The 23965-nt window shown below is 41.0% G+C and overlaps 1 protein-coding gene across 1 annotated transcript in view; it reads right to left on the bottom strand.

Moving 5' to 3' along the window:
* Positions 1–23965, bottom strand: part of VWA3B (von Willebrand factor A domain containing 3B) — a 271732-nt gene that overhangs the window by 71953 nt on the left and 175814 nt on the right. The window contains 4 exon segments of the mRNA XM_066267787.1: positions 5592–5710; positions 15114–15270; positions 15360–15447; positions 22237–22353. Of these exon segments, the coding sequence (XP_066123884.1) occupies positions 5592–5710; positions 15114–15270; positions 15360–15447; positions 22237–22353 (481 nt within the window).

Below are 23965 nucleotides of genomic sequence, written 5' to 3'. Positions count from 1 at the left end.
TCACTTCATGGTCCTAGACTTCAAGAATGCCTTCTTTACCATTCCTCTACACCAGGGGTCTCAAACTCACGGCCCATGGGCCGCATGCGGCCCACCGAACAATTTTGTGCGGCCCGCAGACTAATCCACAAAGTTCAAAATATTTTGGATAAAATTAAGTAAACCCGTGGATTAGTCTGCGGGCCACACAAAATTGTTCGGCGGGCCACATGCGGCCCGCGGGCCACAAGTTTGAGACCCCTGCTCTACACCCTGACTCTTACTTTCTGTTTGCCTTTACTTGGACTGACCGAGACACTAATGCAGCCCAGCAACTTATGTGGACTGTCTTATCCCAGGGTTTCAGAGATAGCCCACACCTCTTTGGGCAGGCACTAGCTCAGGATTTAGCAGCATGCAATCTTGAAACTAGTACTCTCTTACAATATGTAGATGACTGACTCCTCTGCAGCCCCTCCCTGCCTGCCTCAAAGAGACACTCCGCCACCCTTCTTAACTTCCTCACCATGAAGGGATATCATGTCTTCTCTGCTAAGGCTCCACTTCACTCTCAGTTCGTTGTCTATCTGGGCATTGCCTTAACCCCCACCACTTGAGGTCTCACCCTAGATTGAACTCAGACCCTTTGCAGTATCCAACCACGTACCACTGCAGATCAAATCCTTTCTTTCCTCAGTCTAATAGTCTTCTTTAAACACTGGATTCCCAATTTTGCTTTCTTAGCCAAACCCCTCAATGAGATCTCCTGAGTATGGCTTTTTTTTTTTTTTTTTTTTTTTTTACAGAGGCAGAGATAGACAGGGACAGACAGACAGGAATGGAGAGAGATGAGAAGCATCAATCATCAGTTTCTCGTTGCGCATTGCGACTTCTTAGTTATTCATTCATTGATTGCTTTCTCACATGTGCCTTGACCGTGGGCCTTCAGCAGACCGAGTAACCCCCTGCTGGAGCCAGGGACCTTGGGTCCAAGCTGGTGAGCTCTTCGCTCAAGCCAGATGAGACCGGGCTCAAGCTGGCGAGCTCGGGGTCTCGAACCTGGGTCCTTCTGCATCCCAGTCCGACACTCTATCCACTGCACCACCACCTGGTCAGGCTTGGCAGCTATTCTTAAAGTCTCCAACACCCCTAAGGGGACTCGTAAAACTCCACCAGGGTCCTGCTTCAAGTGTGGAAGGAAAAGTCATTGGGCAAAAGCCTGTACAGCTCCACCGCCCCCACCAAGACCTTGTCCTCACTGTGGGAAAAGAGGACACTGGAAGGTAAACTGCCCCCTTGCTCCTCTAAGGGAGGATTCAGTCTCTTCTATCCCTACCCCAGCCACCTGTGACCTAACCTTGCCCAGCCTGCTGGCACTTGACACTGATAACTGAAGGTGCCCAGGGCTGTCGACCCCCCCATCTCACATCACCATCAAAGAGCCTAGGGTAGCTATCCAAATAACAAGTAAGCTGATCTCATTTGCCACTTACTTTGCCTTGCTCAAATATTCAGGTCCTACTCATCCCTTAAGGATCTCTGTTATGGGTGTTGATGGTCTTGTTTCCTCCCTATTGGCCACGAATTCACTGCCTTGTCTAATACATGGTGTCTCCTTTGCACACTCTTTTTTCCTCCTGCCTCGATGCCCTATACCTATTTTAGGCTGGAACCTACTCTTCAAATTCAGAGCCTCTCTCTCCTTTCACTTCCCGTCCTCAGAGTCAGCTCTGTTATTGCTTCTCAGCCAGCCAGATTTGCCCAATTCTGCTATAAATTTACCTCTACCACCCAGCATAGTGAATCTCAAGGCTCTCCTCACCACTCCCACTGCGGCAAAACTCCAGGGAAAGGTCCCCTAGTTTCATGTCTCCAAGTTAAAGAAAATGGAAGCTCCATCTCCACACACGCTTACGAATGACCCTTACAGTCAACCTGAATCATTACCTAGATACACCTGCTCCCCCTTAGGGCCCACCAAAATCAGTTTGACTAAAATCCCAAAAAAAGAACAGCCTAAGCAGTGAGTAACTATAATTACCCCCTGACAACAGACAGGATGGAGATTCCAGCTTGCTCTATTTTTTCTTATCTCCTTAACCTTAAAGGCATACTCTGCCCCCATACCCTGCCTCTTGGAATCCTCTCATCTAGAAAGCTCTCTTAATCTTATTTAAAATCTCGTGATCAAGACTAACTCCTCCTATGCAGCCAACTGCTGGATATGTCTGTCCATGTCATCTTCAGCTTACTCAATTCTCCCTATTCCTCTTAATGATACTCATCTCCTTCACACCACTCTTATGTACAAGATTCAGAAAGGGGCCACCTGCTGTGAGAGAGCCAGCATTCTCATAGGAGATTACCCCGCCTCAGCTGCAAACTGAACAAACAAGCTATACTAAACCTACTATTCCCAGCTTGACAAGCTCCTTCCATAGCCCTTTCCAACCATGGACTCATACCTATCAATCCTCCCTGGGGACCACGTCTACAAGAGAACACAGGGAAAAACCCCTCTCCAACCTAACTGGACAGGGCCCCATCAAAGTGGAATGAGACTCACACTGGATTCACCTCTCCCACATTAAGCCTTATCCCACCAATACCCCTAAAACCTACATCTCCACCCCCACAGGTTCTCTGTCTCTCAAAATCTCCACATGTTCCCCTATCCAAGAAGAACCAGACCAGTCCATCTCATAATGTTCCTCCAAGAGGCCATATCCCGCCATACCGCCCAGTCCAGCAGGCACTCACAACAGGCAACTGCCAATGACCACCTTGCCAGATTCTTCTACTTCCTTCTTGAGGCCTCTGAGGACCTCTCCTGGTTTAGGCCTCATTCCAGTGAAACTGACAGACTCCTCAATTGGATGCGGGACTTGGCCTGGCAAGGTTCTCTACTTGAAGTTTCTCCAAAAGAAACAGCAGCTTTTCAATTTCTTCTTGCCTGACCTGTGGTGGCGCAGTGGGTAAAGCGTCGACCTGGAAATGCTGAGGTCGCCGGTTCGAAACCCTGGGCTTGCCTGGTCAAGGCACATATGGGAGTTGATGCTTCCAGCTCCTCCCCCCTGTCTCTCTCTCCTTTCTCTCTCTCTCTCCTCTCTCTCTCTCTCTCTCTAAAATGAATAAATAAAATAAAATAATTAAAAAAAAGAAGTAAGGTGACTAACTTTATGAGAATGAAAAGGAGGACAAAAAAATGGAAGAAAACAATTTCTTCTTCTCTTCCTCTTAATCACTCCTAAGCCCAACCTCCCAGTTCTTGACCTCCTAACACCAGCTCTTCTTTCTCTCTTACTGGGTGCCACATATGCCGCCCCCGTCTCCTCTCTCCTAGAGGCCACATATATAGAATGCTCCCTTAACCTCACTCAAAGACTTTTAATTGAAGCTAATTCTTCCTATGCAGTTAATTGCCGGATGTGTATGTCTATGTCCTCCTCAGCTTAACTCTGCCCCCCCATCCCAAACAACAACACCCACCTTCTACAGACAGTTCTCATATACCAAACCCAAAAAGGGGCTTCCTTCTTTGAGAGAGCCGACACCCTTATAGGGAATTATCCCACGTCAGCCGCCAACTGAGCAAATAAGCTATATCAAACCTATTATTCCCAGCTTGAAAAATTAAAGCCCCAAATTCTCCCTGCTTGGGGACCAGTCACCCTGAACACCCCCCTGCTTTCACCTGCCCCTTTATGCTTTACTGCTCAAGGTACTGTCCCAGTGGGTCACCTCCCTTCTAACCTCTTCAACACCACAATAACTATCCAATTTCCAAAGACCATCAGAATCATCAAGTTAACTATCAAGTCTCTCCAAAAGCAAACGGATTATTTTCTAATCCCATTCGATTCACAGGACCCCCTACTCTTACAGCTTCACAACATAAATACTCCTATCCCACTAACCAACTCTATCCCTGGCTTTCCTCAACAGCTTTGACTACCTTAAAATGCTCAAAACAATCCTCTACTCATATCTCCCCACTTATTGGGGTGGCTGTTTCCTCCACCCTGACCATCTGGAGCTCAGAAACAGAGAAACCACAATGACCCCTTGCCCATCTATTCTCTATTCTCCTCTCAGCCTGCCTCATCCAAGCAGGGGCTTTCTACTTGTGTGGGACCAACACCTATATGTGTCTCCCTACTAATTGGACAGAAACCTGTACCCTAGTCTATCTCACCCCAAATATCAACCTCCCACCCCATGAGCCTTTTCCAATTCCTAGCACACTAACCATAAGGACTAAACAAGCTGTACAGGTAATCCCTCTTCTCATGGCTTTAGGAATCTCTACAGGAGTAGGTCTAGGGGCAGGGGAACTGGCCACTGCCCTATCCTATTACCATACTCTCTCTGAAGACCTCCAAAGCTCCCTAAAAGAAATTGCCTCCACCCCAGTAAAACCTCAGGATCAAATTGATTCCCTAGCTGCCGTCTTGCTACAAAACCGCCAAGGTCTTGATCTCTTAATGGCAAGAAAAGGAGGTATTTGTGTCTTTCTAGGAGAAGAGCGTTGCTTTTACCTTAATCAGTCAGGACTAGTTAGAGACGTGGCAATCAAATTAAAGGAACGAGTCCAGAGAATTTGTGAAAAACAAACTGAGTCATGGAACCAGTGGTTTTGCACAAACTGGGTGTCTTGACTATTGCCTTTCATTGGTCCACTCACTCTCCTATTTATTTTTCTAGCTTTTGGACCCTGCCTCTTACGTCTGTTCACTAGTTTCTTACAGAATCGCATGCAGGCCTTCTCCAATCAGAAAATTGGAGAAATCTACCTAGCCCTACACACCAACCCTGAAACCTGCCCTCACGAAACAGAAAAATCTGGACCCCTGTAAATACAGGAAGTCATCACTGCACCTCTCTACTCCCCACTGAGAGTGATCCCTAGAGAGGCCATAACCCTTCACCGCCCCTCAGCAGGAAGAAGTTACAGAAGATGATGACCTCTGTCCCCTTTCCCTTAAGCCTCTCTAGGAATCATTCTCTTTCCTTTTTATATAAATATATCAAATAGTCAGGAATCTTAGGCTGCATTTCTTTAACCTGCTGGCAGGAGTTTCGTTTCAGGGCTTGTGGCAGGTGACCAACCACAAAGGAATGTCTGATGGAGTCACCTTGACAGTTGAAACTACTGACGATTGAAAATGCACCAACATCCATAATTGGTGAAAAGCACCCCTGCGCCCAGCAATAGTGACAGCCAATCAGCAAATGCCCCGCTAGCCTTCCTACTTCCCTAATCCTAGCCCTTAAAACATGGTCTGAGTCTTTAGCTGGGGCTGCTCTCCCTTAAGAGACAGCTTGGCAGATTTCCTTTCTTTAAAGCCTGTTACACTGGTCTTTCGGACTCCGATTGATTCTATCAAACATGAGATTTCTGAAGGTTTGGGAAAGGAGGGACAGTTTAAAACCATGTTGGACATATTCAAGTGAGGCACTGGACTGTGTTGACTACTGCTGCTGCCAAATTTGATATTTCTGGTAGATGAGTTTTAAACAGCTGCTCCAGATGAAAACTCTAAGTGAAAATAAGAGTAAACAAGGCAAAAGAAACCCACAGCCATCCGAGAACATCCCAGAGTAATACTCACTTTTCATAGGACTTAATTGCCTGTTCCACTTTTAGCTTGTAGATATTGAGCTTGACTCCTTGGGGGTTAATTAATGTCACCTTGTTTGTCTCATTGCACACATGAGCCAGAGGGAATACCTACACATCAAACCACAGGAAACTGTCACTTGATAGGCTAGCATATACTTTAAAAAATGGGTCTTTGTGGTGATACAATATGTTTTCCTGACTATAAAATCAATTAGAAAATATAAAAAATCATTAAGAAAAACATAACATATTTTAAGAATCACTACCAACCACATCACTTCTAGACCTTTTGGCTAAGATCAAGTATAAAATGAACCACCACCACAAAAAAAAAGAACAAAATAATCTGCTTTGAGAAACTATAGTCAGAAGTGAGTATTATCTTCATGAACCTCTGTCAAATTGATGAGAGTATAAGAAATAGGATCCCATTCTTGCAACTTGTAAATTACTAGTGGGGTTAAACATCTTTTTCATATATTTAATTTACATTTAACTTTCTCTTGAGGATAACTGATGATACTCAACATCTTTTGGCCATCTTCCTTATCAGTTTATAAGAGGTTCTTATACGTGTCAAGCTGAGAAGGCTTAGTGGTCAATGGGAAAACAGCAGAGTGCCATGCCATCTTAACAGTATAACAGTACCTGTTACATCATACATTTACCTGTTTGTCTAACACTCATCTCTTCCCAGCACAATGTAAGTTCTGCCAGAGCAGAGGCTTTGTTTTATTCACTACTGACTACTGTATTCCTATCACCTAGAACAATGCCTGGCACATAGTGTGCCCTCAACAAATAGTTGTTGATATATATATATATATATATATATATATATATATATATATATGTTCACAAAAAAGGGCCTAGTCCATATCTTTATATTTAATCAAAAAAGAAAAAGGAAATCTAACAGGAGAATACTAAGCTACAGTATTATTTCAAACTTGTACCTGATTCCAACCACAAAGAGCATATAGGCATCTTGGAAATGTGAGGAATTGTTTTTAAAAAAGTAATTTTTACTTTCAGTCAATCAAGATGGTATAGTTCATGCTTTTATGTTCCCCTTTGCCTCCAAAATCATACAAAAATCATAGTGTTGTTGCTTTTGTTTAAAAAAATACATAGAAAGAAAGAAAGAAAATATGTGGTTGATTAATAAATTTCTAGAGACAGAAAGTTGAACAGAGCTGTGAACAAATGAGCAGAGTTGAGCTGTGGACTTGCTGACTGTGTCCAAAGGCAGCAGGGCAGTGGGGGCCCACCTGCTGGGAAGCAGCTGGGAGTATGAGAGCTCTGCATGTGGACAAGGGCCCTGGCAGGCTCAGCACCTGACCCAGCACTGGTACAAGGGTCTCTCACCTCCAAAAAAAGGAAAGGCTCTATCTACTAAGTGAAGCCACTGATGAATTTTCAGAACCAATAAACCAAGCCACCCTCTGAATCTATAATATTCCAATATCACCATGGAACAAGAGCTCTAAATGCCAACTATGGGGGCTTAGGGGATGGATTTGGGCAAGTTCAAAACAGAAGGAGAAAGGGAAAAAAAATTTTAAAAATCCTGTTAAAATGAGCCAGCATACTAAAATTCCAACACACACACACACACACACACACACACACGAAAAATGATAGCTGAGCAAATCAACAGAATGTCAATTCACTTAAGAAAAAATTAACATATGATAATAGATTATGATAGATAGATTATGTTGTTCAAAGATGCAAGTCATATAAAAATACAGAAATATACAGAAGTGCTTTAGGAAGAAACAAATGGAAAAAACAACATTTTAGATAATAGAATAAAATCTCTCTTGGAAAAACCAGACATTGCAATTAAAAACTACATATTTTAATCTTGTAATAAAATATCAAGACCAGCCTGACCAGGTGGCGTAGTGGATTGAGTGTCAGTCTGGGACAATGAGGACCCAGGTTCAAAACTCTGAAATTGCCAGCTTCAATGCGGGTTCATCTGGCTTGAGCGTAGGCTCACCAGCTTGATCACGGGTTGCTGGCTTGAGCATGGGATCATAGACATGACCCCATGGTTGCTGACTTGAGCCCAAGGTTGCTGGTTTGAGCCCAAGGTCGCTGACTTGAGCAAGGGGTCACTGGCTCAGCTGGAGCCCCTTGGTTAAAGCACGAATGAGAAAAGCAATCAGTGAACAGCTAAGGTGCTACAACTATGAGTTGATGCTTCTCATCTCTCTCCCTTCCTGCCTGTGTGTCCTTCTCTCTCTGTCTCACATGCACACATGCTATAAAATAAAAATAAATAAAAAATTTAAAAATCAAGACCAAAACAAGCAAGAAAATAGGCAAAGATTCAGAAAATTTAAGAAAAAAACATAAAGTTAAGAGGCTACATGGTCAAACTTTGCTACTTGTCAGACACATGAATCAGCAGGTGGCTTCTAACAATCTTCTTCAAAGGCAGGAGCAGGAACAGTGGGTTGACTGAACTTTGAGAACTGAATGAAGCTTACAGAAAAAATTTTAAAAAATCTTTCAAAAATAAAAGTCTCAAGAAACAATCACAATAAAACAAAAGACCCTTATATTTTTATCATCCCTGAAGGAAAAAAACCCTTTAGAAATCTATAAATAGCCCTCCAAGTTTGCCAACTTCCAGAGCTTAATTACAAACCAACGCCATAAAATGTTTAGCTATGTTATCACATTTCACCATTAATCAGCTTGACTCCTCACTTAGCATACTTAAATTTATGTTCTACTTCCCTCTTTTGTGGATTTGGACCTCATGCCTTGGGTGGCCATAGTGTTCTTCAGTGTGGCAGCAGTTCAAATTCATTCAAATTTGGCTTGTGTGCATGCAGATTTAGCGAAAGACAAAGTCATACTCCACACCTTCAGTCAGTGGTCTTAGTTTTTACAACATGGTGGTCACATGGCAGTCTCAGAGGATATTCTCTTTATGATGTCAAATATAGTGTGACTGTGAGGTCATCAGGAGCATTCTCATAAGTACTTGAGAGAGCACAGTCACAGCTGCCCAGCTGCTGTCAGGAAGCCAGTTCGGCAGCTGAAACTGACAGCTCTGTTTGAGAGGAAATAAAACCACCTAGACATACCTCCTTTGAAAATGGTTTACTGATGACCTCTTATAATGCAAATCAAGTATAACCAACTAATGAGAGGCCTTTCTAGACAGTATTTGATAACAAATGGGAGGTTCATATGAACCTCAATTCTCTTGAGGTTAATCTAGAAACCTTACCAAATTGGTATTAATAATCAGACCCTGTGTAAGAAGATTTTAACTATGAGGGAGGGAGGGAGACACTGAGCATAAAGGCAGAAGAAATTTCTGGAATTCATGACAGCCAATCTGGGATGATTCTGCTAAAAATTTCCCACTGTTAGACCAGAAAGACCCTAAGAAACCACTGTGCTTAAGAATAGTTTATCAGTAATGATAATAGTGTTTATCCTTTACTCTCTGCCGAGCACTAAATATTCTACATATTTTCTCATTCAAGCTTTGTATAAATAAATTCATATATGTAGTCCTTGTTTTATGACTTGCCTCTCCACTAAACTCTGTAGTTCTTTATTTCTTTTTAAAACACTAGTTTCTAGCATAATACACATACAAAGTAACCATTTATTGAACACGTCAAAGACTAAAATTATATATAAACTAAAATGACCATGGCTCAAAAGATTTTTAAGTTCATTTATATTGTAAAACATGATTAAGTTTGGATCCCGCTAAATTTGAATCCTTGGTAACTGAGGCATGAGATGAGTGTAACTGCTAATTTTAAAGAGTTGTTTACTAAGTATATGAATAATGTGAACAAGATTTTACGAAAGATGTAAAACCAGTAGCCACGGCCACCATCACAGCTGCCTGGCGCATGTAGGTTCAGGTCTGATTCGGACAGATGTAATGAAACAATGGAGCCAAGAATTGGTGGGCCATTACATTTAATCCTAGCTCACACCCAGCGGGTGAGAAATACACACAGTGGGAAAACATTTCCCTTTCCATTTAGGGTTCCCAAAGCCACTGACTCATCTGAGTTTCCTAAAATCAAAGGTTTCTATCTCACCAGCCCAATTTACCTCTGTTCCCCATCTCCTTCTCTCTGCACAAACTGGCTTCTCCTTCAGCACTACACCATCTTGGCTGCTTCCTCTTTGCAATGCTAATTTCAGGAACTGAGAGAGAAAAAGCCCAGGACCTGCAAACCGAGCAGTGGAAGGAGCTGGAGCAAGTACGGGAGAAAGAGATGCTGACCCTGGAGTTGGAGCAAACACCGGAGGAGGAGGCCAACCAGGTTCATGAGATTCTCCTGGAAATGGAGCAGCCACTGGAGAAGGAATCAGGTTCGTGAGTTGCAGCTTGCCCTGGACATTGTGGAAAGCCAGCAGCGGCAGGAGGCCAGGGCTGCAAGGCCTGCGGAGCAGAAGGTGGCGGTGGCCCATGGCTCAAGCCCAGTTGCGGGAGCTGGTGTTTCCAGTTCCTCTTTGGAGGATGAGTAGAATCAGGCTGGAGTTGCGATCTGCAGTCTCCAGAAGATGAGAACCCAGCAGCAAGGACTGCCTACTATGCCCCTGGTAGGTCTGTGATTTTGGGATGTAGGGGTGGATGCCATCATACTTTCTGGAGCAGAGATGGAAATGCTGACTGCCATTGCCATGTGCTCCTCTTTGGGACAGTGTAAGACCTGTATGGTCCAGGCGGCTGTGATGGTGGCTGTGGCAACTGGCTTTAGAAAAGATATTTAATTTACATTCTTAAAAACCATTCTTAAACAATAAAAGAGTAGAAAATTAAAATGAAATACCATTCACATAGGAATTGGCAAAGTTTTTTTTAATGTTAATGTTCTACATGACAGCAAAGATTTCATAGGAACATAGCATTCTTAAAAATTCAAGTAAACTGCCCAATAATGGGGGGAATAGGTAAATAAATTATAGTAACTCATATTATTGAATATTAGTATAACAATTAAAATGATCCAAAAATGGTTTTTACAAGAAAATAGGTTCATAATACCCTAAATGAAGAAAGCAGATGACAGAATTATGCACACAGCTATTAGTTGCTAAAGTGATACAGGCAATACTCTGCCTCACAACATTCTGTGTTTACTGTATAAGCAATCACACAACCCCCCTTTTAAAAATGAGAAAATAGTGTGAAATTGGTATTTACATATTTATTGTTCACCAACTTCTATTTTATTCCCAACAAAATCAGTTCTTCCAGTAAGTATCCAGAGTTTACTGCAGATTAGCCAAGAAACGGCTGTGTATGATGAAAACACAGGTATCCAGTTGGGTACCTCTGATGCAGAAAGATAGTGCTGTTGTGCAAACTGTTGAGTGCTGAAGCCTAAATGTTTGCTTTCAAATAGAAATACCTCCAGTCTCCAACAAGCAAAATAAAGGCAGGCTGCAAGATTAAACGCTCAATAAGATCATTCATAAACCCATGAAAATGTTACTTACTACAGTGTAGATTACAGTATAGATTACATTTTACACTTTTCAATCTAAGCATTTAGAGCAGGGGTCCCCAAACTACGGCCTGCGGGCCGCATGCGGCCCCTTGAGGCCATTTATCCGGCCCCTGCCGCAATTCCAGAAGGGGCACCTCTTTCATTGGTGGTCAGTAAGAGGAGCACATTGACCATCTCATTAGCCAAAAGCAGGCCCATAGTTCCCATTGAAATACTGGTCAGTTTGTTGATTTTAATTTACTTGTTCTTTATTTTAAATATATTTGTTCCCGTTTTGTTTTTTTACTTTAAAATAAGATATGTGCAGTGTGCATAGGAATTTGTTCATAGTTTTTTTTTTATAGTCTGGCCCTCCAACGGTCTGAGGGACAGTGAACTGGCCCCCTGTGTAAAAAGTTTGGGGACCCCTGATTTAGAGTTTAAGAGATTGCTTTTTTTCATTTAAATTTCAATTAAAATGGTATAGTAGATACATATCTGTATTGGCCTGGAACAATGTTCACAATAGACTATTGAGTGAAAATGAGGGTACAAAACAGTATATTCAGTTTGACTTCATTTGGTAAAATAAAAGCGAAGCACAAAGGATATGCAGGTAGAGAAAAAGGTATAGCCAGCTAACCACCAGTGATACACCTGTGGCGGAATTACAGCTACAGCTTTTGTTTTCCCCACTTAACTATATTTTTTATTTTTTTTACACAGTGAATATGTATAGCTTTAGCAATAATTGTGCTTTGAATTTTTAATTAAAATACCTTTTCTAACAATAGAAAAGTTATCTTAATGCTACTGTATTTGAAAGTAACAAAATGTCAGGTTTTTAATAGCACCTCTACCCTCTTTGCAGCCAACATTCTTCACCAGCTAAATGATGAGATGCTAGTCACCTCACTCAGTTTCTCTAAGTTTTAAATAAAATACTTTGATTATATCAAATGCTTCACTCATAACCTAGTGTGAGGATTCTTCCCATACTAGATTATAGGGTTAGAGACTTGCCACCATCAGGAGTAAATGAGCTGGGGGGGCAAGCCAAGGCTATCTGACCACATGGTTATCTGCTGAACCCGGATTAGGACCAAACAAGAAGCCTTGATAAGATGCCATTAAAGACACAATGATGATGATGATGATGATGATGATGATGATGATGATCTAGGACACTACTCACCTTATCACCTTCATAACTCCTTTCTTTTCCCCAAGTCCAGGCTTGGACTGAACCAATATCTCAGGTCTGAACCCTCATGGCTACATCTGAACACTTCTGTGACATCTGAAAGTGGGTTAAGGAACCCTCCTGCATCTTCACTCTGCACTTTTCATATTTAATGGAAAATTCTTATTTTAGTTGGTATTTCCTCAACTGAGGAAATATTTTTCTGAGATTTACCTTAATTTTATTTATATGATTTTATTCAAGATAAATATTTATTTATTCAATCTATAAATCTTTCCTCTGTGGTTTCTTCCTTTGATTTATTTTTTATTTTTTATTTTTTATTTTTCTGAAGTTGGAAGTGGGGAGGCAGTCAGACAGACTCCTGCATGCACCTGACTGGGATCCACCCAGCATGCCCACCAGGGGGCAATGCTCTGCCCATCTGGGGCATTGCTCTGTTGCAACCAGAGCCATTCTAGCGCCTGAGGCAGAGGCCATAGAGCCATCCTCAGCACCCGGGCCAACTTTGCTCCAATGGAGCCTTGGCTGCAGGAGGGGAAGAGAGAGACAGAGAGGAAGGAGAAGGGGAGGGGTGGAGAAGCAGATGGGCACTTCTCCTGTGTGCCCTGGCTGGGAATCGAACCTGGGACTCCTGCACACCAGGCCGACGTTCTACCACTGAGCCAACCGGCCAGGGCCTCTTCCTTTGATTTTATTCTTATGTTTTCCTAGCCTATCATGTTTGATTTTTGAGAATTTTACTTTGATGTATCTCAGTGTATTAAGAGGCATAGAGGAGACATAATAAACAGAAGAAAATTCTATTTCCAGGGAGAGTTCACTAAATATACAGTATTCCAAATAAAACTCAAGAATAGTAATAAAATAAATCCACAGAATATAAGAAGTTGTCACCAAACTTTCTAGAAGAAATAATTCAGTGTTCAGTTTCCCTCTGTTGCTTCTAGAAAAATCAAGTTCAAGTGATAAGTTACTATCTGACTAACCAGGTTAGAGTTCACTGGAAGTATAAATAGAATGTGCTTGTCACAAGATGACAGTCAGGAACAGGACAACTCACCTTAGGGCAAAGTCGTCAGGAAGCCTGCCTAACTGATCACACATACAACCTCCAGAACAAGAGCCACTGGTCGTGTCAACCAGGATGCATACTGAAATTCAAGGTATAATTTTAAAAATGTGAGTAATATAAAAAAAAAAACCCTCAACAATTCATCCACTTCTCCCAAAGACACCAAATCTTAGATATTGCAAGACCAACCAGAGAAAGTTCTTTTTTAAAAAAAAAAAAGTTTTCCTGCCTGTGATTTTTTTCGACTTTCTATTATGGAAAAATTTAAATATGTAAAAAATAAAACAGAACAGTACAATGAGCCCCCATCCCAACCAACAGTCTTATTTTCCAAATATAACAATTATCTACTCAGGGCCAATCTTGCTCTATCTACTCCTCCCCTTCCCTCACTTCTACTATACAGATGATTTTGAAGAAAATCCCCAACCTCTTGCATTCTTCTGTAAATACTGATATTTCAGTTTGAGGTATGTAGTGGAATAACGCATTGTATGGCCTTGGATAGGAACACAGCCAACAAGAAAAGAATGTTTTGCCAAGAGAATTGTTTTGTGACTTGAAGGCAGGTCACTAAAACAGGTCTATGTGACTGAAGGCAGTTGCTGGGCTTTTTCTCAGTAAAACATTCTCATAAGATTTCTGTACCTTCCAAGGTTATCCCTTGAGATAAAGAGAGAATGTTGTGGAAACCATAGAAGCAATAGCAATTAATGCCTTTTGATAATATGTTGTTATTAAGCTATCATGGAGGTGTACTCCATGTATCTTTAAGTAAAAGTTATGCTTGATGTTATGCCAATTTCTCAGTAAACGAGCTTTTTAAAGTCTTGTGAATAAAAATAGGACACAGCGTGAACTTGGTGCCATTTGCCTGAGTGAGCGGTGGTCCTTTGCTAGTCCTTGATGATTTCGTCTGCTGATCTCTCTCTCTCTGTGCCCCCAACTCACAACAACAGAGGTAAGGTCTTCTAAGGATACTGTTTTTATTTATGACTGTAAAGCCTGATGGGTTCTTGTTTAAATTGTTAGTTGGTATCATATTTGAAGCAGTGGAGCTCAACCCTTACATTGTCGCTTCTTTTGTGCTCCCCACCCCAATGCACTCCAGCTGCTCCACTGGCCTGATCATGTGCGGGCAAGGCCCTTCTCCCTACGCAGGCCAAGGGGACTCTTCAGTGCCTGTTTGGCTCCTCCACATTTAACCCTACCACAGCCTCTTACTGGAAGCTCTTTTTCTCCTGAGACATGAATGACTGTCATTCATCACTCTCTTAGTGTTCTTTTGCTCTGGCTAACCTTCATCTCTTCTCTCTCTCTCTCTTTGCCTCTTTCTCTGTTGCTTTTGGAGACTTTCATGATGGCAAAGAAGCCACTGTACTCAGGAAGAGAAAGTGAGCAAAGGATGAATGCGAGCTGTCACAAGTTCTCCCTGTCTTTTGATGTTGGACAAGACTCAGGACTCCGTACTCTGACCTGGAGGCTTTCTAACAGCTCTGCGCTCCACACTGCCACCCCTCACCAGACAACCGCGAACTGACAACCCAGCAGAGGCCAGCTCCTTCTTAGCTTAATAGCAAAAACACTCAAAAGCTCCTCACTCTCTGTTTACTATCTTTACAAATAATTCTTTTTCAATGAGTAAAACACATTTTTGTTACAAGTGTACAAGACATTGAAGAGGACAACTTTCCACTTAAGCAGGAAATGAAAAGTATGTTAAGCAAAGATCGAATGGTTTACCTCATCAAAGACCTTGGAAACAACATGCTTGTCCAGAATGGGAATGTAGGAGGCATTGTGAGGGACAGCTGTCACTGACAAGGCATCCATGATGGTGAGTTTCTGAGCAACCAAGCCATGGGTCTTGAGCCAGCTTGCTGAAGACATACCTGAGGACCTAAGAATACATGACTGTGAAATTTCAAAATTTATAACAAATAAAAACCTAACAAAACTGTCCTAGTAAAATTATGATAAAACACTCACTCTTGGTCATAAACTTGGCTTCCTTCTGGAGTCACTCTTTCTAATGATTTGTCATCTAGATACTCATTTGCCAGGAGAATACTCATTTCTGTGGAAAGGGAAATGGCAGTTGTATAATATCCTCATATGTTGGGTTTATATCAAAATGCAAAAGGAATCCCTGGCCAGTTGGCTCAGTGATAGAGCGTCAGCCCAGTATGTGGATGTCCTTGGTTCGAGTCCCAGTCAGGGCACACAGGAGAAACACCCATCTGCTTCTACACCCCTCCCCTCCCCCTTTTTTTTCTCTCTCTCTCTCTTCCTCCACTGCAGCCATGGCTCAATTGATTTCAGCATGTTGGCCCCAGGCACTGAGGATGGCTCCATGGAGCCTCTGCCTCAGGAGCTAAAAATAGCTCTGTTGGGAGCTTGGGCCCCAGATGGGTAGAGATCAGCCCCAGATGGGGGTTGCTGGCTGGATCTAAGCCAGGGCGCATGCAGGAGTCTGTCTATATCCCCTCCTCTCACTTAAATTAAAAAAAAAATGCAAAAGGATCAGACACATCTCTGAGTTCAGTTGTGACTGAGGGCTAAGAAATGGACCATGTTTCAGAGAACACTGGTCTGTGTCCTCAGGCAAGACTCACCTGCAGTTGACACTAAAGATCACTGTATAGGTAAACATGTGCTGTCATTGTTTTATCTACCTCACCCAGGGCCATTGAGCTCTCTCCAGGGAAAACTGAGACACTCTGATTCTCTCATTCTCCAGAGAATACCCTTTTTTTTTGACAGAGACACTGAGAGAGTCAGAGAGAGGAACAGGTAGGGACAGACGGACAGGGAGGGAGACAGATGAGAAGCACAATTCTTCTTGGCAGCTCCTTAGTTGTTCATTGATTGCTTTCTCATATTTGCCCTGACTGAGGGAGGGGCTACAGCAGAGTGAGTGAGTCATTGCTCAAACCAGTGACTATGGGGTCATGTCTATAATACCATACTCAAGCCGCCTACCTCACACTCAAGCCAGTGAACCCATACTCAAACCGGATGAGCCTGTGCTCAAGCCTGCAACCTCAGGATTTTGAACCTGGGTCCTCGGCATCCCAATTTGACATTCTATTCACTGCATCACCAACTGGTCAGGCCAGAGAACACCTTTTTATTTTTATTTTTTTTATTTTTTATTTTTTTGAATTTTTAAAAATCTTTATTAATTTTTTTTTCATTTTTTAAATTTAATGCAGTGACATTGATAAATCAGGGTACATATGTTGAGAGAAAATATCTCTAGATTATTTTGACATTTGATTGTGCTGTATACCCCTCCCCCAAAGTTAAATTGTCTTCTGTCACCTTCTATCTGGTTTTCTTTGTGCCCCTCCCCTCCCCCAACCCCTCTCTCCTTCTTCACCCACTCCCCCCTCCCCCAACCTCCCACCCCTGTTGCCATCACATTCTTGTTCATGTCTCTGAGTCTCATTTTTATGTTCCTTCTATGTATGGATTCATCTTAGTTTTTTTTTTTCTGATTTACTTATTTCACTCCGTATAATGTTGTCAAGGTCCATCCATGTTATTGTAAATGATCCGATGTCATCATTTCTTATGGCTGAGTAGTATTCCATAGTATATATGTACCAAAGCTTTTTAATCCACTCGTCCTCTGACGAACACTTGGGCTGTTTCCAGATCTCCGCTATTGTGAACAATGCTGCCACAAACATGCGGGTGCATTTCTCCTTTTCGAGCTGTTCTATGGTGTCTTTGGGGTATATTCCTAAAAGTGGGATAGCTGTGTCAAAAGGCAGTTCGATTTTCAGTTTTTTGAGGAATCTCCATACTGTTTTCCACAGTGGCTGCACAAGTCTGCATTCCCACCAGCAGTGCAGGAGGGTTCCCTTGTCTCCACATCCTCGCCAGCACTTATTCTGTGTTGTTTTGTTGATAAGCGCCATTCTGACTGGTGTGAGGTGATATCTCATTGTGGTTTTAATTTGCATTTCTCTAATGATTAGTGATGTTGAGCATTTTTTCATATGCCTATTGGCCATCTGTATGTCCTCTTTGGAGAAGTGTCTATTCATCTCTTTTGCCCATTTTTTGATTGGATTGTTTGTCTTCCTGGTGTTGAGTTTTACAAGTTCTCTATAAATTTTGGTTATTAACCCCTTATCAGATGTATTGTCAAATATGTTCTCCCATTGTGTAGTTTGTCTTTCTATTCTGTTCTTGTTGTCTTTAGCTGTGCAAAAGCGTTTTAGTTGGATATAGTCCCATTTGTTTATCCTGTCTTTTATTTCACATGCCGTGGAGATAAATCAGCAAATATATTGCTCCGAGAGATGTCCGAGAGCTTACTGCCTATGTTTTCTTCTAAGATGCTTATGGTTTCACGGCCTACATTTAAGTCTTTTATCCATTTTGAGTTTATTTTTGTGAGTGGTGTAAGCTGGTGATCTAGTTTCATTTTTTTGCAGGTACCTGTCCAATTTTCCCAACACCATTTGTTAAAGAGGCTGTCTTTACTCCATTGTATTTCCTTACCTCCTTTGTCAAATATCAGTTGTCCATAGAGCTGTGGGTTTATTTCTGGGTTCTCTGTTCTGTTCCATTGATCTATATGCCTGTTCTTATGCCAGTACCAGGCTGTTTTGAGTACAACGGCCTTGTAGTATAACTTGATATCAGGAAGTGTGATACCTCCCACTTTATTCTTCTTTTTTAAGATTGCTGAGGCTATTCGTGTCCTCTTTTGGTTCCATATAAATTTTTGGAATATGTGTTCTATATCTTTGAAGTATGTCATTGGTATTTTAATTGGTATTGCATTGAATTTATAGATTGCTTTGGGTAATATAGACATTTTAATGATGTTTATTTTTCCTAACCATGAGCACGGTATATGCTTCCACTTGTTTGTATCTTCCTTGATTTCTTTTATCAATGCTTTGTAATTTTCCGAGTACAAGTCTTTAGTCTCCTTGGTTAAGTTTACTCCTAGGTACTTTATTTTTTTGGTTGTAATTGTGAAGGGGATTGTTTCCTTAATTTCTCTTTCTGACTGTTCATTGTTGGTGTATAAAAATGCTTCTGATTTCTGAGTATTGATTTTATATCCTGCCACTTTGCTGAATTTATTTATCAGGTCCAGTAGTTTTTTGACTGAGACTTTAGGGTTTTCGATATACAATATCATATCATCTGCAAATAATGATAGTTTTACTTCTTCTTTTCCAACTTGAATGCCTTTTATTTCTTCTTCTTGTCTGATTGCTGTGGCTAGGACTTCCAGAACTATGTTAAATAAGAGTGGTGAAAGGGGGCACCCCTGCCTTGTTCCTGATCTTAAGGGTATTGCTTTTAATTTTTGCCCATTGAAATGATGTTGGCTGTGGGTTTCTCATAGATGGCTTTTATCATGTTGAGGTATGTTCCCTGTATTCCCACTTTGCTGAGAGTTTTGATCATGAATGGGTGCTGGATTTTATCAAATGCTTTTTCTGCATCTATTGAAATTATCATATCGTTTTTCTCCTTCTTTTTGTTTATGTGATGAATCACATTGATTGATTTACAAATATTGTACCAGCCTTGCCTCCCCAGAATAAATCCCACTTGATCATGGTGTATGATTTTTTCCATATATTGTTGGATCTGGTTTGCTAATATTTTGTTGAGGATTTTAGCATCTATATTCATCAGAGATATTGGCCTATAATTTTCTTTCTTTGTGTTGTCTTTGCCTGGTTTTGGAATCAGAATTATGCTTGCCTCATAAAAGGAGCTTGGAAGTCTTCCTTCCTCTTGAATTATTTGAAATAGTTTGAGAAGGATAGGAGTTAGTTCTTTGAATATTTGGTAGAATTCCATTGTGAAGCCATCGGGCCCTGGACTTTTCTTTGTTGGGAGTTTTTTGATCACTGTTTCGATCTCATTTGGTGTAATCGGTCTGTTTAGGTTTTCTGATTCTTCCAGATTGATTTTTGGAAGATTGTATGTTTCAAGGAATTTGTCCATTTCACCTAGGTTGTCTAGTTTTTTGGCATACAGTTCTTCATAGTATTTTCTTACAATATTTTGTATTTCTGTTGTGTCAGTTGTTATTTCTCCTCTCTCATTTCTAATTTTATTTATTTGAGTCCTCTCTCTCTTTTTCTTGGTGAGTCTACTTAAAGGTTCATCAATCTTGTTTACCTTTTCAAAGAACCAGCTCCTAGTTTCATTGATCCTCTGTATTGTTTCTTTAGCCTCTATGCCATTTATTTCTGCTCTGATCTTTATTATTTCCTTCCTTCTACTACATTTGGGCTTTACTTGCTGTTCTTTTTCTAATTCTTTTAGATGCAGGGTTAAGTTGTTTATTTGAGCTTTTTCTAGCTTCTGAAAGTGTGCCTGTAGTGCTATGAACTTCCCTCTCAGCACTGCTTTCACTGTGTCCCATAAATTTTGAGTTGTTGTATGCTCATTGTCATTCGTTTCTAGGAATTTTTTTATTTCTTCTTTGATCTCATTCTTAATCCATTCATTATTTAACACCCTGCTATTTAGTTTCCATGTGTTTGAGAATTTTTGAGCTTTTCTGCTGTGATTCATTTCTAGTTTCATGCTGTTGTGATCAGAGAAAGTGCTTGATATGATTTCAGTCTTCTTAAATTTGTTGAGAGCACTTTTGTGCCATAACATGTGTCTATCCTAGAGAATGTACCATGAGCACTTGAAAAGAATGTATATTCTGCTGCTTTAGGGTGAAAAGATCTGAAGATATCTATTAAATCGAGTTAATCTAGTGTTTCCCATAAGTCTACTGTTTCTTTGTTAATTTTCTTCCTTGAGGATCTATCTAGTGATGTTAGTGGGGTATTGAAATCCCCTACTATTATAGTATTGCTGTTGATCTCGCCCTTTAAATCCATCAAAGTCTGTTTTATATATTTGGGTGCTCCTATATTAGGTGCATAGATATTTATAATAGTTATATCTTCCTGTTGGATTACTCCCTTTATCATTATGTAGTGGCCTTCTTTATCTTTTACTATATCCTTTGTTTTAAAGTCCAATTTGTCTGATATAAGTATTGCTACCCCAGCTTTTTTTTCATTTCCGTTTGCACGAAATGTTTTTTTCCATCCTTTTACCTTCAATCTATGTGTGTCTTTTGTTCTAAGGTGTGTCTCTTGTAAACAACATATGTATGGGTCCTGTTTTCTTATCCACACAGCTACCCTATGTCTTTTGATTGGATCATTTAATCCATTTACATTTAAGGTTATTATTGATAGAGAACACCTTTTTAAAATATTAAATAATAATACCATTAACCAATGATTGTTCAATGTTGCCCTCAATAGACTCCCTCAAAATTACACAGGGGAGCTTTGATTGACATTTTAGTTTTTGATAGTTTATTTTGTGTTTCCTCAGCTCTATGTAGGAAAACCAAATCCCTATCAGGTCTTGCATTGTTGTAGGTTCAGTTTTTCAAATTAGTATTTGAAGATTTTAATGTAAACTTATATATAAACTTGGATTTATTAATGAAAAGGATTATTAGCTCACTGAACCAGCAGCATTTAAAAGGAGTGTTGGGAAGTGAGCTAGTTTAATACCTAAGATCCTAATCACCATATGATAAGCCCTTTAAGGATTGCATGTGGAGCAGACTTAGGAAATATTATATTACAAGTTAACTGAAACTGAGGAGAAGACATCTCTTAGATCACCCTAAAGAACATAAGGTTTGATTAAGCTATGACTGAGTAACAACAACAGGTGTGAGTTTGTCACTCAGGTGCTTCCTACTACCTAGGGGATTTTGTGTGTGTATGTGTGACATCATTTTTTAACTATACGAAATATAGAACTACAGAAACTAAACTTTTAGAAATACACTATTTTAAGAATAATGATTTTATCAATAGTAATAAAAACTGAGTGGAAAGGTCACATTTCCCTCACATTTAGCCCCCAAAAGGTGGACAATATGACCAGAGAGGGGCTGATTTGATGGTGCCACCGGAGAATGAAGGGAAGAAAATCAGCCAACTGTGAAGTATTGCATACTCAAATTCAAACCTGGAGTTGCAGCAAGCATGCCCACTAGCACCACAGTCACACAGGCCACAGGTATGTTCAACGCTAGGCACAGTATGAGCAAATCTTGCCCTAAGAAAATCCAGTTCAAAAAACCAGGCAGATTGTGGGCAAATGAGTTTGTAAAACCTGTATTTTCTGAGTTTGCTCACTTATATTGTAAAAAATGGCCGCTGCCCAAGTGAATGGCGCTGCCAGGTGAAATTGCTAATTACCTTCCTTCTTGGGAAAGGGCTTTGTTATGCTAATGTGTGCTGGAGGAGGGGTCTTTATGGGCTCAGGTAGTTTTTTAGAAGAAGGAAGGAGGAGGAAAAAGAAGCCAAGATGGAAGGGAAGGAGAGGGAAGCCAGATTTGCTGAGTAAGAAGCCATGTTGGCAGATGGGAAACCAGAGGTGACTTAGACTGGTGGAGGCCTTTGATTCTAGGAAAAACTAGAAAAGATTCTCCTGGTTGTGGAACCAGAAAATGTGTAAGTGGGTTTTGGTGCCCTGTGTGTTTTTACTTGCTGGCCAGTTGTGAGGCTAGAATAAAGAAATGGCCCATCAGTTTTGGGCTCCACAGTTTCTTTACCATCTGCCTGAATCTAATGGGAACCTGCACCTGCCTGGCTGTGATGGCCGCAACTACTGGGCCTACACAGATTTAATATACAAGAAGTCTTTTGAATAGAGAACAGTCTGGATCCATTTAAAAGTTATTTGTTTCCACCCCTAAGTATCACTACCTAGCTCTTTCAGGAGCAGACACACTGGGCAAAGGGAGCCCGGCCTGAGCTTCCAGATATAGACACCCTCTCTGGCTTGCCTCTGTTGCTCGGAGTGTTCTGGTGGCTGGAATTGGACAGGCCATCCTTCTTTCTGCTGCATGTTGAGCTCTTGAGAGCAGACATCTGCCTTCTGAGCAGGCTGCTCTTGGTTGACTCTGCAGGTATTACAGGAGGAAGTTTAAAGGAATCAGGGCAGGAAGAGAGGTTTTATTAGATTCAACTATTTCCTTGCATACTTAAAAGAAGAATGCTGCATTTGCTTCCTAAACCTTGGAGCACTGTGCTGCCACCAACCAAATGCTGTGGCAATAGCTGGCTCCATTTACCTTAGTTCAAGGTCTGACAGAGAAATGTGCTCCCAAGGCCATTCAGGTTGCTAGTCATAGTGATAAGGGAGCCCCCAAATGAGAAATTTGGCTTCAGTAATAGTAGCTTTTTAGTTGTAATGAATAGGAGATATGTAAGGGTCAGGAAATAGTTAACCTGCTTGCTATTCACTCTTAATGGTTTCCTGGCCTTTACTTTGAAATGCAGCAAAAAGTTTACCTTTGCAGGAATGTCAGGGAAAGCTTACATTGAGGAGGAACCTGACAATTAGGGGAATTTAAATCACAATAGTTGCTTGTAAAAGCCTAGCCACAGGATTTACTGTGAAAAGTTAGGGCCCATAAATTAATTAGAAACTTAGTTCACCAATGTTAAATGTTTACTTTGTTGCCTCAGAAATACAGGGAGTTCTCCTGCAGAAAGTACCCAGAGGCAGCAGACCCCAGCCATCCCAGATCAGCATCAAGGACACTAGATCAACCTATGCCAGTGTCAGAAAGACTATGAGGAGGAAAACCAGATGCCCACCTCCCGCACACTGCTACATGACTAACTGCATGCTTTATAATGAGTTACTAACCTCCCAAAAGATATATAAACTGGCCAGTCAGCTAAGACTGTTATGGTAGTTCTTTTGGACAGGAGTCCCCTGCCCTCTCAAATCGCTGCAATTTGAATTAAAGATGTCCTTATACCTACTTGGTTACTGTCTCTTGTGAAGTTAGAAAACAGGGCAACAGTCAATACGAATCCCAGACTATTCCGGTAACAGTAGGACTGAGGTCCCTGTTTCCTTGCTGGCTGTCAGTCAGAGACCTTGCTCAGCTACATAAGCACCACATTTCTACTCCTATGACCCTTCCATCTCCACACCAGTGGTGGCATGCTGAGTTCCCCTCATGCCTTGTCTCTCTGATTTTCCATTTTGCCACCAGCTGGAAAAAGCCCCTTCTTCTAAGGACTTTTATAAGTACCTGCCAGCCTCCAATTGCACTGTCTTAAGTTCTACATGACATAATTACGGGAGTGATAACTTACTATATGACAGGTTGCAGGCTTTAATGTGTGACATCTTTGGTAGACCATTTAGAAGCTCTGTCTACCACAGTTGCTGTCCACACCTTCATATTATTTGCTACCCTCTGTTGGGTCCCTTCAACTAGCAAGTGGACACTTAATAAATATTGACATTTAATCTGTGTGCTTTAGAGGATAATAAGCCTGTATCAAGATATCCTGATGAGTTTTCATATGTGATTACATAAACTACACTAATTGTAAACTGTGTTATGTACTTCACAATATAGAAGCACAAATACTAAGGCTTTATTTAGTATTCATGAATGAAATGTGTCTTTGTTTATAACAAGAAGGGATTTACTATCTTCTATAAAAAATAAGATAAAGTGAATAATAGTAATCTGCAAATTATTTATCTTT

Source organism: Saccopteryx bilineata, chromosome 3 (genome assembly GCF_036850765.1).
Source record: "Saccopteryx bilineata isolate mSacBil1 chromosome 3, mSacBil1_pri_phased_curated, whole genome shotgun sequence".
NCBI lineage: Eukaryota > Metazoa > Chordata > Mammalia > Chiroptera > Emballonuridae > Saccopteryx > Saccopteryx bilineata.
The sequence above is the reverse complement of the archived record's forward strand: the minus strand, read 5'-3'. Positions and strand labels throughout refer to the sequence as shown.